The sequence below is a fragment of the Notothenia rossii genome (genome assembly GCF_949606895.1).
Source record: "Notothenia rossii genome assembly, chromosome: 5".
NCBI classification, from domain to species: Eukaryota; Metazoa; Chordata; class Actinopteri; order Perciformes; family Nototheniidae; genus Notothenia; species Notothenia rossii.
This window is the reverse complement of record NC_136903.1, coordinates 268,917-284,201: the sequence shown is the minus strand read 5'-3', so window position 1 is coordinate 284,201 and position 15,285 is coordinate 268,917. Positions and strand designations below refer to the sequence as shown.

The window sequence follows — 15,285 nt, the reverse complement described above, 5'->3', positions numbered from 1 at the left end:
CTCTTTAAGAGTTTGAAAGCAGTGAGGTCAGAGTAAAGATGGCGCTCCGCAGCTTCACGGAGATCTGCGGGTTCGAGAGGGAAACTCTTCTCCGCTTCAGAGAGATCAGCCTCAGCCTCCCCGGTAACAGAACCACTAACACACCGTCCTCCGTTACTGACTAAAGCTCCGTCACTGAGTTAGAGACTCTATAGACTCTATATTAAACTGTGAGCAGGCCAACGGCAGCTATCACGCTGTTAGCCTCTGTGCTAACATCCGGGTCTCTGAGTGTTGTCAACAGTATCCTATACCGTTAGCTTCTGTGCTAACATCGGGGTATCTGAGTGTTATCAACAGTGATCAGATCCTGTGTGTGTCAGGGAAAATGTTACAGGTGTAGAAGGAAAATCAGCTGAATAAACACAACATAAACAATACTAACGTTGGGAACATGTTATACCTATGTTACCTGTGTGCAGGTGTGTTAATGTGTGTTAATGTGTGCAGGTGTGAGCGCTCTCCCTGGAGGAGTGAAGTTTCCGGACAGTGGGGGAGCGTTCCATTATGAGGAGAGCGGGAAGCTGCTGTCCGTCACCAGCAACAGATTCATTCACTGGTGAGACAATGATAACTATTATTGATGATGACGATGACGATGATGATGATGATGATGATGATGATGATGATGATGACGACTGTGTGTGTGTAGGAGCACCTCAGGGGACAGTGTGCAGCTGGTGGAGACCTCTCTGGACACCAACCTGCTGAACAATGCTGTCAGACTGAAGCTGTGTCACTGCTCTCTGTTGCCGGGCGGAGTCTCCATCACAGAGACGCTCAACAACGTCATCATCCTGCTCTCCACCAATCAGAGCGTCCACAGGCTACTGCTGCCACACCCCGCTCGCATGTACCGCAGCGTGAGTATTTATACTGATTACACACATAGTGAGAGTACACACATACTGAGAGTACACACATACTGAGAGTAAACATATAGCTCACATACTGAGAGTACACACATACTGAGAGTACACACATAGTGAGAGTACACACATACTGAGAGTACACACTGAGAGTACACACACACTGAGAGTACACACATACTGAGAGTACACACATACTGAGAGTACACACTGAGAGTACACACACACTGAGAGTACACACATACTGAGAGTACACACATACTGAGAGTAAACATATAGCTCACATACTGAGAGTACACACATACTGAGAGTACATACTGAGAGTACACACATACTGAGAGTAAACATATAGCTCACATACTGAGAGTACACACATACTGAGAGTACACATATATCAGTGTTTCCCCTACCATGTTCTTGGAGGGTCGCTGCGCCCCGTGCCCCCCCTGAAATTCAAGGTGTTTAAAAAAATGTTATTTTTTATTTTATATTTAGCACCAAATTGCAACTAATCTATATCTACTGTCACTTTTCACATTGAACATGTGCTCTTTTATTAAATTAACTGAACGCTTTCATTTTATATTTTGAGTTTAGTGTTTTTGACCCTAAGAAACACTGATGCATTAATTAATAACAATAATCCACAGCTCCTCCCTCTGCTCCAGAGGATTTAAAAAATATATATCCCAATGCCATATATATATATATATATATATATATATATATATATATATATATATATATATATATATATATATATATATATATATATATAAATAATATATGTGTGTGTGTGTATATCAGGACCTGGTGACGGAGGTCCACATGCAGTGTATATATATAATAACATTGTATATACATATATGTGTATATCAGAGGTGTGGACTCGAGTCACATGACTTGGACTCGAGTTAGACTCGAGTTATCAATTTGATGACTTGAGACTCGACTTCACAAAATCACAAAACACTTGCGACTCGACTTGGACTTGAGCCTTCTGATTTGGGGTGACTTGTTTTGAATTTTGACTTGAGCCGTCCCTTATAGATACTGTATTTTTACGTTAGTGAGCCGGATCATTTGGCTCGGCTCTCTTAAAGCGCCGGCTCTTTTGGCTCCCAAACGGCTCTTCATGTTACCACTGTTTACCACGGAGCCTCAGTTTCTCCGCTGCGAGGCTCCGGTGCTCGCAGCTGACGCGCGCGCTCCACTAAAACCCCCCCCACTCATCGCGTCCAAATCGCGCACGTTCCGCAGGCACCTTCGATGTCGGGAAAACAATCTTCAATACTCCGAAAATAATCCCACCAGTCTCCTTTGCCCGTCCAGGTGCGGGATGTCCTTGTCCTGTTTCCTCTTCGTAATTTGAAGCGATAAAAACTCTCGATCTTCTCTCAAATTATTAATATTTTTTGGACGCCCCCGGCTCGCGTTCAGGGCGTCCCGAGCTGAATAAGAGCGCCAATGACGGCAAGACAGCCCCCTGGCGGAAACACTGATCTGTGTGTATAACAGGACCTGGTGACGGAGGTCCACATGCAGTATATATATATAATAACAGTGTGTATATATATGTCAGGGTGTCCGCGGGGTCTTAAAAGTTGATAAATCAATTTAGCGAAAATTAAGGCTATTAAAAAGTATTAAACGGCATTTTCCAAGGTATTAAGAAGGTTCACAGCAACGACAACATGAAACACCCTTTAATTTACTGGCAGCCCCATGCATAGCGCGCCGTAAAATGCTGCTTATTATTTTAAGTTTCGTTGCCTTGCTCCGCTCTGTGGGGGGGACTAAACGACTACGGTAACGGGTCCCAAGGTGGGTAGACCGCCATAGGCAACGCTCTGGGGGTCCAACGGCTCCGTGTGTAAGCCTTATATGATCATTTTCTGATAACGATGAAATAGCCCGCCTCCCTCTCCCCACGTCTCCTGCTGCTGCTGGGCTGTCAGAAGAGGGGGAGGAAAAGAGAGGCAGGCGCCGTTTATTAAATATTATTATATTATTATACAGAGAACAGAGTCGTTATCAATTTGTTTTAAAGCTCAATAAATAACAAAGAAGACCTCTGACCGGCACTTTTCTAATTTTGTACGGAAGATTTAAACTTTAACGGACATGTTGACCGACGGAACATTTTTTTTTACGGAAACTCTGCCTCACGGTCCCCTCGTTCCTTGGAAGAGGCGGAGAGGTGGGTGTTTTTCATCTGCTGGTGGACTACCTGAGAGATACAGCAGGAGAACACGCCGTCCACCGAGGAGAATAAACAGAAGGGCAACCATGGCAACCATGCTCCGGGGTCTTCTTCACTGCTTTTGGTGTATTTCGGGCGGAAGCAGCGCCACTTACAGGCCTGACATATGTACTACATCGTTTCCAGCATTTCCAGCGGTCTAGTGTGAACGGACACGTTAATGAATCGAATGCGTGTGAACGGAAGACTTTTTTGCGTTTGCGTATGCGTTTTACCGTGTGGGGCCGGGGTCTAAGCCAAACTATATCCGGTCACAGAGATCTGCTATTTTAAAGTAAAGTCAACACATATAGACCCTAAATATAGTCTATATTAAGAACGAGAAAAGTCTTAACATATATATCCTTTTTTGTAAACATATGACAAATGTGTGAGGGTGATGACGTCAGAGCATCGTCCTATGTGCCAGGGCTTAGCCCCGGACAGCCCCAGCCCAATTTAACCCCTGGGTATTTGTGAGGAAGCTCCTATATGGCATTACCCCGCTGAAGCTCACCAAAGTTTAATATATTTCATAGTTCAAAGTTTTGTCAATTGTTTTGTTTATTGGTCAAATACTGGTTTCTAATGTTTTCTGAGGAGTTTGACTGGAATGAAAGAGCACAGAGTACAGGAGCAACAAAGCAGCATACTGCATTAAACCTGACCTTCACAGAGAGGTTGAAGTTCATGTGGAGAGGAGGCTTCAGTAGTCTGTCTGCACTCTGTTTAGTTTTGCTATCTTACAATCAATATAGTAAATGTGACTATTTGTACTATGTGTACTATTTGTGTTGAGCAAAGCACATTATACCACCATTTTTCCTTACAGTATCTGAAATCAAAGGTTTTTTTTCAAATATGAGGTAAAGTGTGTTCCCAATGTAACCGGTTAGAACTCAAAGTTGCGATGAGGTCTTAAAACGTATGGAAAGGATCTTAAAAGGTATTAAATTTGACTTCAGGATTCCTGCATATACCCTGTATGTGTATATATAACAACAGTACATCTATGTGTATAACAGGACCTGGTGACGGAGGTCCACATGCAGTGTATATATATAATAACAGTGTGTATATATATGTGTATATATAACAACAGTACATCTATGTGTATAACAGGACCTGGTGACGGAGGTCCACATGCAGTGTATATATATAATAACAGTGTGTATATATATGTGTATATATAACAACAGTACATCTATGTGTATAACAGGACCTCGTGACGGAGGTCCACATGCAGTCCATCTTCACGGACGTGGGGAAGCTCAGTCTGCAGGACTCCTCTCACAGCGTGCAGATCCCTGGAGGCTCGGGGGGGGCAAGCTGCTCCACCTGCTGGATCAGTGACTCTGGAGAGGCTCACTATGCTCTGGCCTCACCTGCAGGGGGCATCATGGTGCTGACGCTGCCTCCTCACGACTCTCCAGGTACACCTGTCACACCTGTAGCACCTGTTACATCTGTAGCACCTGTTACACCTGAAACACCTGTTACACCTGAAACACCTGTAGCACCTGTTACACCTGAAACACCTGTTACACCTGAAACACCTGTAGCACCTGTTACATCTGAAACACCTGTAGCACCTGTTACATGTGAAACATCTGTAACACCTGTTACATCTGTAGCACCTGAAACACCTGTTACATCTGAAACATCTGTTACACCTCAAACACCTGTTACATCTGAAACACCTGTAGCACCTGTTACACCTGAAACACCTGTTACACCTGAAACACCTGTAGCACCTGTTACATCTGAAACACCTGTTACATATGTAGCACCTGTTACACCTGAAACACCTGTAGCACCTGTTACACCTGAAACACCTGTAGCACCTGTTACATCTGAAACATCTGTAGCACCTGAAACACCTGTTACATCTGAAACACCTGTAGCACCTGTTACATCTGAAACATCTGTAGCACCTGAAACACCTGTTACATATGTAGCACATGTTACACCTGAAACACCTGTAGCACCTGTTACATCTGAAACATATGTAACACCTGAAACACCTGTTACATCTGAAACATCTGTAACACCTGAAACACCTGTTACACCGGAAACACCTGTAGCACCTGTTACATCTGTAGCACCTGTTACATCTGAAACACCTGAAACACCTGTTACATCTGAAACATCTGTTACACCTGAAACACCTGTTACATCTGAAACACCTGTAGCACCTGTTACATCTGAAACACCTGTTACATATGTAGCACCTGTTACATCTGAAACACCTGTAGCACCTGAAACACCTGTAGCACCTGTTACATCTGAAACACCTGTAACACCTGTTACATCTGTAGCACCTGAAACACCTGTTACATCTGAAACATCTGTTACACCTGAAACACCTGTTACATCTGAAACACCTGTAGCACCTGTTACACCTGTTACACCTGAAGCACCTGTAGCACCTGTTACATCTGAAACACCTGTTACATATGTAGCACCTGTTACACCTGAAACACCTGTAGCACCTGTTACACCTGAAACACCTGTAGCACCTGTTACATCTGAAACATCTGTAGCACCTGAAACACCTGTTACACCTGAAACACCTGTAGCACCTGTTACATCTGAAACATCTGTAACACCTGAAACACCTGTTACACCGGAAACACCTGTAGCACCTGTTACATCTGAAACATCTGTAACACCTGTAACATCTGAAACACCTGTTACATCTGAAACACCTGTTACATCTGAAACACCTGTAGCACCTGTTACATCTGAAACATCTGTAACACCTGTAGCACCTGTTACATCTGTAGCACATGTTACATCTGAAACACCTGTAACATCTGTAGCACCTGTCACACATGAAACACCTGTTAAATCTGAAACACCTGTTACACCTGTCACACCTGTAACACCTGTTACATCTGTAACACCTGTCACACATGTAGCACCTGTCACACCTGTAACACCTGTTACACCTCACCTCCCTCTCGCCTGTCTCCTCTCACCTGTCTGTCTCTCACCTGTCTCACCTGTCTGTCTCTCTCCTCTCACCTGTCTCCTCTCACCCCTCTCACCTGTCTTTCTCTCATCTGTCTCACTCTCAACTGTCTCCTCTCACCTGTCTGTCTCTCACCTGTCTCACCTGTCTGTCTCTCATCTGTCTCACCTGTCTGTCTCTCTCCTCTCACCTGTCTCCCTCTCGCCTGTCTCCTCTCACCTGTCTCCCTCTCGCCTGTCTCCTCTCACCTGTCTGTCTCTCACCTGTCTGTCTCTCATCTGTCTCACCTGTCTGTCTCTCTCCTCTCACCTGTCTCCTCTCACCCCTCTCACCTGTCTGTCTCTCATCTGTCTCCCTCTCACCTGTCTCCTCTCACCTGTCTGTCTCTCACCTGTCTGTCTCTCATCTGTCTCACCTGTCTTGTCTCTCCCCTCTCGCCTGTCTCCCTCTCACCTGTCTCCCTCTCACCTGTCTCCTCTCACCTGTCTGTCTCTCACCTGACTCACCTGTCTGTCTCTCATCTGTCTCACCTGTCTGTCTCTCTCCTCTCACCTGTCTCCCTCTCACCTGTCTCCTCTCACCCCTCTCACCTGTCTGTCTCTCACCTGTCTCCCTCTCACCTGTCTCCTCTCACCTGTCTGTCTCTCACCTGTCTCACCTGTCTGTCTCTCACCTGTCTCACCTGTCTGTCTCTCATCTGTCTCACCTGTCTGTCTCTCTCCTCTCACCTGTCTCCCTCTCACCTGTCTCCTCTCACCCCTCTCACCTGTCTGTCTCTCATCTGTCTCCCTCTCACCTGTCTCCTCTCACCTGTCTGTCTCTCACCGGTCTCTCACCTGTCTCCTCTCACCTGTCTCTCACCTGTCTGTCTCTCAGGTGAGTTGTCAGTGGTGGAGCTGAAGAGGAGCTCCATGATGCAGCGCTTCTCTGATTGGATGCCATCAGCCATGAGGGGGGATCAGGGCGGGGGGGGCGCCCTGAGCCTGGCCGTCAGGCAGGTCGAAGACAACTGCTTCCTGTTCGCTTTGAGTCAAGATCTGAGGCTGCGGCTGTGGAGCTTCAGGGTCAGAACTAAGTCTACGAACTAAGTCTAACTAAGTCTACAAACTAAGTCTAACAAAGTCTCAGTTTAACTAAGTCTCAGTTTAACTAAGTCTCAGTTTAACTAAGTCGCAGTCTAACTAAGTCGCAGTTTAACTAAGTCGCAGTCTAACTAAGTCGCAGTCTAACTAAGTCTCAGTCTAACTAAGTCTCAGTCTAACTAAGTCTCAGTCTAACTAAGTCTCAGTCTCAGTCTAACTAAGTCTCAGTCTAACTAAGTCTCAGTCTCAGTCTAACTAAGTCTCTGTCTAACTAAGTCTCAGTCTAAGTCTCAGTCTCAGTCTAACTAAGTCTCAGTCTAAGTCTCAGTCTAACTAAGTCTCAGTCTAACTAAGTCTCTGTCTAACTAAGTCTCAGTCTAAGTCTCAGTCTAACTAAGTCTCTGTCTAACTAAGTCTCTGTCTAACTAAGCCTCTGTCTAACTAAGCCTCTGCCTCTGTCTAACTAAGCCTCTGTCTAACTAAGTCTCAGTCTAACTAAGTCTCAGTCTAACTAAGTCTCTGTCTAACTTAATCTCAGTCTAAGTCTCTGTCTAACTAAGTCTCAGTCTAAGTCTCAGTCTCAGTCTAACTAAGTCTCTGTCTAACTAAGTCTCTTTCTAACTAAGTCTCTGTCTAACTTAATCTCAGTCTAAGTCTCTGTCTAACTAAGTCTCAGTCTAAGTCTCAGTCTAAGTCTCAGTCTAAGTCTCTGTCTAACTAAGCCTCTGTCTAACTAAGACTCAGTCTAAGTCTCAGTCTAACTAAGTCTCTGTCTAACTAAGTCTCTGTCTAACTAAGTCTCAGTCTAAGTCTCAGTCTAACTAAGTCTCAGTCTAAGTCTCAGTCTAAGTCTCTGTCTAACTAAGCCTCTGTCTAACTAAGACTCAGTCTAAGTCTCAGTCTAACTAAGTCTCAGTCTAACTAAGTCTCTGTCTAACTAAGTCTCAGTCTAACTAAGTCTCAGTCTAAGTCTCAGTCTAACCAAGTCTCAGTCTGACTAAGTCTCAGTCTGACTAAGTCTCAGTCTGACTAAGTCTCAGTCTGACTAAGTCTCTGTCTAACTAAGTCTCAGTCTGACTAAGTCTCTGTCTAACTAAGTCTCAGTCTAACTAAGTCTCAGTCTAAGTCTCAGTCTAACTAAGTCTCTGTCTAACTAAGCCTCAGTCTAACTAAGTCTCAGTCTAAGTCTCAGTCTAACTAAGTCTCTGTCTAACTAAGTCTCAGTCTAACTAAGCCTCAGTCTAACAAAGTATCATAACCTCAGTTTAACTAAGTCTCTGTCTAACTAAGTCTGACTAAGTCTCAGTTTAACTAAGTCTCAGTCTAACCAAGTCTCAGTCTGACTACATCTCAGTCTGACTAAGTCTCAGTCTAACCAAGTCTCAGTCTAACCAAGTCTCAGTCTGACTACATCTCAGTCTGACTAAGTCTCAGTCTAACCAAGTCTCAGTCTGACTAAGTCTCAGTCTGACTAAGTCTCAGTCTAACCAAGTCTCAGTCTGACTACATCTCAGTCTGACTAAGTCTCAGTCTAACCAAGTCTCAGTCTGACTAAGTCTCAGTCTGACTAAGTCTCAGTCTAACCAAGTCTCAGTCTGACTACATCTCAGTCTGACTAAGTCTCAGTCAGTCTCAGTCAAAATAAGTCTCAGTCTAACTAAGTCTCAGTCTAACTAACCCTCTACCTGTCCCCCCAGGACCAGGCGTGTGTTCTGGAGGCAGATCTGTTGGAGTACATGCCCTCCTGCAGGGGGGCAAGGTCTCTCCCTGGGCACGGCCACCGCCTCCGGCTGAGCCTCTGCTCCACAGGCCTCTGCCTCGGGGTTTACCTGGCCGTACCTGGCCGAGGACAGTTCACCGTGCTGCAGCTCGTCTCCACCGACAGCAACCGCTACAGCCTGGACCACGTGTCCTCGCTCTTCACCACACAGGTGAGCTCTGTCCCCACACAGGTGAGCTCTGTCCCCACACAGGTGAGCTCTGTCCCCACACAGGTGAGCTCTGTCCCCACACAGGTGAGCTCTGTCCCCACACAGGTTAGCTCTGTCGCTTTGTCCCCACACAGAGATGAGCTCTGTCCCCCACACTCTTTCCCCACACATGTGAGCTCTGTCCCCACACAGGTTAGCTCTGTCGCTCTGTCCCCACACAGGTGAGCTCTGTCCCCCACACATGTGAGCTCTGTCCCCACACAGGTTAGCTCTGTCGCTCTGTCCCCCACACAGGTGAGCTCTGTCCCCCACACATGTGAGCTCTGTCCCCACACAGGTTAGCTCTGTCGCTCTGTCCCCACACAGGTGAGCTCTGTCCCCCACACATGTGAGCTCTGTCCCCACACAGGTTAGCTCTGTCGCTCTGTCCCAACACATGTGAGCTCTGTCCCCACACAGGTTAGCTCTGTCGCTCTGTCCCCACACAGGTTAGCTCTGTCGCTCTGTCCCCCACACAGGTGAGCTCTGTCCCCCCCACAGAGATGAGCTCTGTCCCCCACACTCTTTCCCCACGCAGTTGAGCTCTGTCCCCCCCCCCCACACAGGTGCGCTCTGTCCCTCCCCGCACAGATGAGCTCTGTCCCCCCCGCACAGATGAGCTCTGTCCCCCCCGCACAGGTGAGCTCTGTCCCCCCCACACAGGTGAGCTCTGTCCCCCACACAGGTGAGCTCTGTCCCCCACACAGGTGAGCTCTGTCCCAACACATGTGAGCTCTGTCCCCACACAGGTTAGCTCTGTCGCTCTGTCCCCACACAGGTTAACTCTGTCGCTCTGTCCCCCCCACACAGGTGAGCTCTGTCCCCCCCACACAGATGAGCTCTGTCCCCCACACTCTTTCCCCACGCAGTTGAGCTCTGTCCCCCCCCCCACACAGGTGCGCTCTGTCCCTCCCCGCACAGATGAGCTCTGTCCCCCCCGCACAGATGAGCTCTGTCCCCCCCGCACAGGTGAGCTCTGTCCCCCCCACACAGGTGAGCTCTGTCCCCCCCACACAGGTGAGCTCTGTCCCCCCCACACAGGTGAGCTCTGTACCCCCCACACAGATGAGCTCTGTCCCCCACACTCTTTCCCCACGCAGTTGAGCTCTGTCCCCCCCCCACACAGGTGCGCTCTGTCCCTCCCCGCACAGATGAGCTCTGTCCCCCCCGCACAGATGAGCTCTGTCCCCCCCGCACAGGTGAGCCCTGTCCCCCCCACACAGGTGAGCTCTGTCCCCCCCACACAGGTGAGCTCTGTCCCCCCCACACAGGTGAGCTCTGTCCCCCCCACACAGGTGAGCTCTGTCCCCCCCACACAGATGAGCTCTGTCCCCCACACTCTTTCCCCACGCAGGTGAGCTCTGTCCCCCCCCCCCACAGGTGTGCTCTGTCCCCCCCCGCACAGGTGTGCTCTGTCCCCCCCCACTCAGATGAGCTCTGTCCCCCCCCCCCCCCCCCCAGACTCTGTCCCCTTCACAGGAGACACATGAGGTAAAATGTGATTTGTTTCCGTAGGAGACGCTGGTGGACTTCACTCTGACCCCCACAGACATCTGGGCTGTGTGGGTGGATGAATCAAACGCCACCGTGGTCAAATACATCAACTTTGAGCAGTGAGTTGTAATCCAACAATCAGGTACATGACCTGTGAACAGTAGATTAAAGTGTGTGTGTGTGTGTGTGTGTGTGTGTGTGTGTGTGTGTGTGTGTGTGTGTGTGTGTGTGTGTGTGTGTGTGTGTGTGTGTGTGTGTGTGTGTGTGTGTGTGTGTGTGTGTGTGTGTGTGTGTGTGTGTGTGTGTGTGTGTGTGTGTGTGTGTGTGTGTGTGTGTGTGTGTGTGTGTGTGTGTGTGTGTGTGTGTGTGTGTGTGTGTGTGTGTGTGTGTGTGTGTGTGTGTGTTGCAGCAACTCGGCAGGTCAGTGGAACCAGGTGTTTGTTCAGCCTGCACCTGAAGATGAGGTCCACATCGGAGTGGACCAGGACCCCAGAGTAAGACCTGTTTAACTCTTCCACTTTGTTGGTGTTATAAGATGATCATTTATGAAACACATTTCATGTTGATTATGATCTTTGTTTTTTATTTTCCTATACGTTTATCAGCTCGGGATTTAAACTGATAAAAAGAGATAAATTCTCTGTGTTCACAGGAGACGTACCTGGAGGTCCTCTTCTCCCCTCTACGCTTCACAGCTTCAGCCATCCTTAAAGCTCTACAGGTGAGAAACACACTATGTGTGTGTGTGTGTGTACAGCTCTATAGGTGTGTGTGTACAGCTCTACAGGTGTGTGTGTGTACAGCTCTACAGGTGTGTGTGTGTACAGCTCTACAGGTGTGTGTGTGTGTACAGCTCTGCAGGTGTGTGTGTGTACAGCTCTACAGGTGTGTGTGTGTGTACAGCTCTACAGGTGTGTGTGTGTACAGCTCTGCAGGTGTGTGTGTGTGTACAGCTCTGCAGGTGTCTGTGTGTACAGCTCTACAGGTGTGTGTGTACAGCTCTACAGGTGTGTGTTTGTGTACAGCTCTACAGGTGTGTGTGTGTACAGCTCTGCAGGTGTCTGTGTGTACAGCTCTACAGGTGTGTGTGTGTACAGCTCTACAGGTGTGTGTGTACAGCTCTACAGGTGTGTGTGTGTGTACAGCTCTGCAGGTGTGTGTGTGTACAGCTCTACAGGTGTCTGTGTGTACAGCTCTACAGGTGTGTGTGTGTGTACAGCTCTACAGGTGTGTGTGTGTACAGCTCTACAGGTGTGTGTGTGTACAGCTCTACAGGTGTGTGTGTGTACAGCTCTGCAGGTGTGTGTGTGTACAGCTCTACAGGTGTGTGTGTGTGTGTGTGTGTGTGTGTGTGTGTGTGTGTACAGCTCTACAGGTGTGTGTGTGTACAGCTCTGCAGGTGTGTGTGTGTACAGCTCTGCAGGTGTGTGTGTACAGCTCTGCAGGTGTGTGTGTGTACAGCTCTACAGGTGTGTGTGTGTACAGCTCTGCAGGTGTGTGTGTGTACAGCTCTACAGGTGTGTGTGTGTACAGCTCTACAGGTGTGTGTGTGTACAGCTCTGCAGGTGTGTGTGTGTACAGCTCTACAGGTGTGTGTGTGTACAGCTCTACAGGTGTGTGTGTGTGTGTGTGTGTGTGTGTGTGTGTGTACAGCTCTACAGGTGTGTGTGTGTACAGCTCTACAGGTGTGTGTGTGTGTGTGTACAGCTCTGCAGGTGTGTGTGTGTACAGCTCTACAGGTGTGTGTGTGTACAGCTCTACAGGTGTGTGTGTGTACAGCTCTACAGGTGTGTGTGTGTGTGTGTGTACAGCTCTACAGGTGTGTGTGTGTACAGCTCTACAGGTGTGTGTGTGTGTGTACAGCTCTACAGGTGTGTGTGTGTACAGCTCTACAGGTGTGTGTGTGTACAGCTCTGCAGGTGTGTGTGTGTACAGCTCTACAGGTGTGTGTGTGTACAGCTCTACAGGTGTGTGTGTACAGCTCTACAGGTGTGTGTGTGTGTGTGTACAGCTCTGCAGGTGTGTGTGTGTACAGCTCTGCAGGTGTGTGTGTGTACAGCTCTGCAGGTGTGTGTGTACAGGTGTGTGTGTGTGTGTGTGTACAGCTCTACAGGTGTGTGTGTGTGTGTGTGTGTGTGTGTGTGTGTGTGTGTGTGTGTGTGTGTGTGTGTGTGTGTGTGTGTGTGTGTGTGTGTGTGTGTGTACAGCTCTACAGGTGTGTGTGTGTGTACAGCTCTACAGGTGTGTGTGTGTGTGTACAGGTGTGTGTGTGTACAGCTCTACAGGTGTGTGTGTGTGTGTGTGTGTGTGTGTGTGTGTACAGCTCTACAGGTGTGTGTGTGTGTACAGGTGTGTGTGTGTGTGTACAGCTCTACAGGTGTGTGTGTGTACAGGTGTGTGTGTGTACAGCTCTACAGGTGTGTGTGTGTGTGTGTGTGTACTAGAGATGTTAAGATTCACCGATTCGCATCGGTGCACCGGCATAAACGTTCAAGATGCGAGTGCACCAGTTGAGAGAGTGCACCAGTTGAGAGTGCACCGGTTGAGAGAGTGCACCGGTTGAGAGAGTGCACCGGTTGAAAGAGTGCACCGGTTGAGAGAGTGCACCGGTTGAGAGAGTGCACCGGTTGAGAGAGTGCACCGGTTGAAAGAGTGCACCGGTTGAGAGAGTGCACCGGTTGAGAGAGTGCACCAGTTGAGAGAGTGCACCGGTTGAGAGAGTGCACCAGTTGAGAGAGTGCACCGGTTGAGAGAGTGCACCGGTTGAGAGAGTGCACCGGTTGAAAGAGTGCACCGGTTGAGAGAGTGCACCGGTTGAGAGAGTGCACCGGTTGAAAGAGTGCACCGGTTGAAAGAGTGCACATCGGCTACAGTTTGGGTTGAACTCGCGATGCATCGATTGCTTAGCGTCTTTGCATCGGTAAAAAAACGATTCATTCATATAAAATCCCCTTATCTTGTCAACGCTCAGCAGAGACGATCTTTGATATTTGCTTCGCCACTACGGAGAACGAGAGTCTCAGTTATCAACACACACGGAAGTTGAGGAGAAAGAGAAACACAGCGCACCGAAAAATACCTACAAATCAAACGTTTGGCAACACTTCGGATTGTTCAAGAAAGACGGTGTAATAGTCCTTTATGCTATATAGTTGAGGTCATGGAGAGTAATAAGGTATCCGTAGACCTTTGTATGAGGTATCTTTATTACAGGTCTACAGCCATGATACATAGATCCGTCCTAGATGCGGACTTGCATACACACAGTATCACTCCGCAGCCGCACCCCATCAGCAACGTCCTGATGGTATATGTGCGCGGCACTATTACTACAGACGGTCAACTTGAAAAATCACTCGCAAATTGTTAACGATGCCGAGCCGCTTTAAAGTACACAAGTAGTACGAGGAACTTAGCGAGTAGAGATAGAGTTAAATCACTCAGTGAGGAGAGAGAGAGGTGTTTAGCTTACAGCAGCCTGTGACGGCCAATCACAGTTTAAATGTCTTCCTCACTGTGAGCAGTTATGATGGAGCTGTTTGTGAAAGGTTCTTCTCTTTATTGTTCAGATAGAAACCACTGCTTTCTGCTCACTGCTGAGTCAGCCTCTGAGTGTTAAGCACATCAGGCTGGCAGCTGTATGGCCATTGCTCTATGGTAGCTGTTATCTGCACATTGTTAATCATGAGCAATGCATCCTTACGTTGTTTAACTGTGAGGTGTTATAACATGGTACTCTGGAGAGCTTTTAAAGGTAAAAAAATAAACGGCATGATGGGATGTGCAGTACCAAATATGTAAAGCACTTTTTTGTTAATGTATGATTTGCTGCATATCAGGAATAAAACCAAAATCCTCTGTCGTACCAAATTGAAGTATCATTATTTTTGCATCGTGTTGAATCGTATCGTATCGCCCCGAATCGCATAATGTTGAATCAAATGGTATCGAACTGTATCGCAACAGGGGTGAATCGTATCGTATCGCATCGCCTGGTGTTTCAAATGTATCGTTTATGTATCGTATCGTGGCAACGTATCGAGATGCGCATCGCATCGGCCTCAGTGATGGAGATGCACATCCCTAGTGTGTACAGCTCTACAGGTGTGTGTTTGTGTACAGCTCTACAGGTGTGTGTGTGTGTGTACAGCTCTACAGGTGTGTGTTTGTGTACAGCTCTACAGGTGTGTGTGTGTGTTTGTGTACAGCTCTACAGGTGTGTGTGTGTGTGTGTGTACAGCTCTACAGGTGTGTGTGTGTTTGTGTACAGCTCTACAGGTGTGTGTGTGTGTTTGTGTACAGCTCTACAGGTGTGTGTGTGTGTGTGTGTGTACAGCTCTACAGGTGTGTGTGTGTGTGTGTGTGTGTGTGTGTACAGCTCTACAGGTGTGTGTGTGTGTGTACAGCTCTACAGGTGTGTGTGTGTGTGTGTACAGCTCTACAGGTGTGTGTTTGTGTACAGCTCTACAGGTGTGTGTGTACAGCTCTACAGGTGTGTGTGTGTGTGTACAGCTCTACAGGTGTGTGTGTGTTTGTGTACAGCTCTACAGGTGTGTGTTTGTGTACAGCTCTACAGGTGTGTGTTTGTGTACAGCTCTACAGGTGTGTGTGTGTG

The 15,285-nt window shown here is 47.8% G+C and overlaps 1 protein-coding gene across 3 annotated transcripts in view; it reads left to right on the top strand.

Annotated features, from left to right (window-relative positions):
* The window catches only part of nup160 (nucleoporin 160), a 55,009-nt gene continuing 39,724 nt past the window's right edge, over nucleotides 1–15,285 (top strand). For all 3 annotated transcript variants that reach the window (XM_079680233.1, XM_079680234.1, XM_079680235.1), the window contains exons 1-9: nucleotides 1–123; nucleotides 490–598; nucleotides 692–902; nucleotides 4,370–4,583; nucleotides 7,001–7,188; nucleotides 8,904–9,137; nucleotides 10,692–10,789; nucleotides 11,080–11,164; nucleotides 11,323–11,391. In XM_079680233.1, the coding sequence (XP_079536359.1) occupies nucleotides 39–123; nucleotides 490–598; nucleotides 692–902; nucleotides 4,370–4,583; nucleotides 7,001–7,188; nucleotides 8,904–9,137; nucleotides 10,692–10,789; nucleotides 11,080–11,164; nucleotides 11,323–11,391 (1,293 nt within the window). In that variant the 5' untranslated portion in view covers nucleotides 1–38. The remainder of the gene's footprint in view (nucleotides 124–489; nucleotides 599–691; nucleotides 903–4,369; nucleotides 4,584–7,000; nucleotides 7,189–8,903; nucleotides 9,138–10,691; nucleotides 10,790–11,079; nucleotides 11,165–11,322; nucleotides 11,392–15,285) is intronic.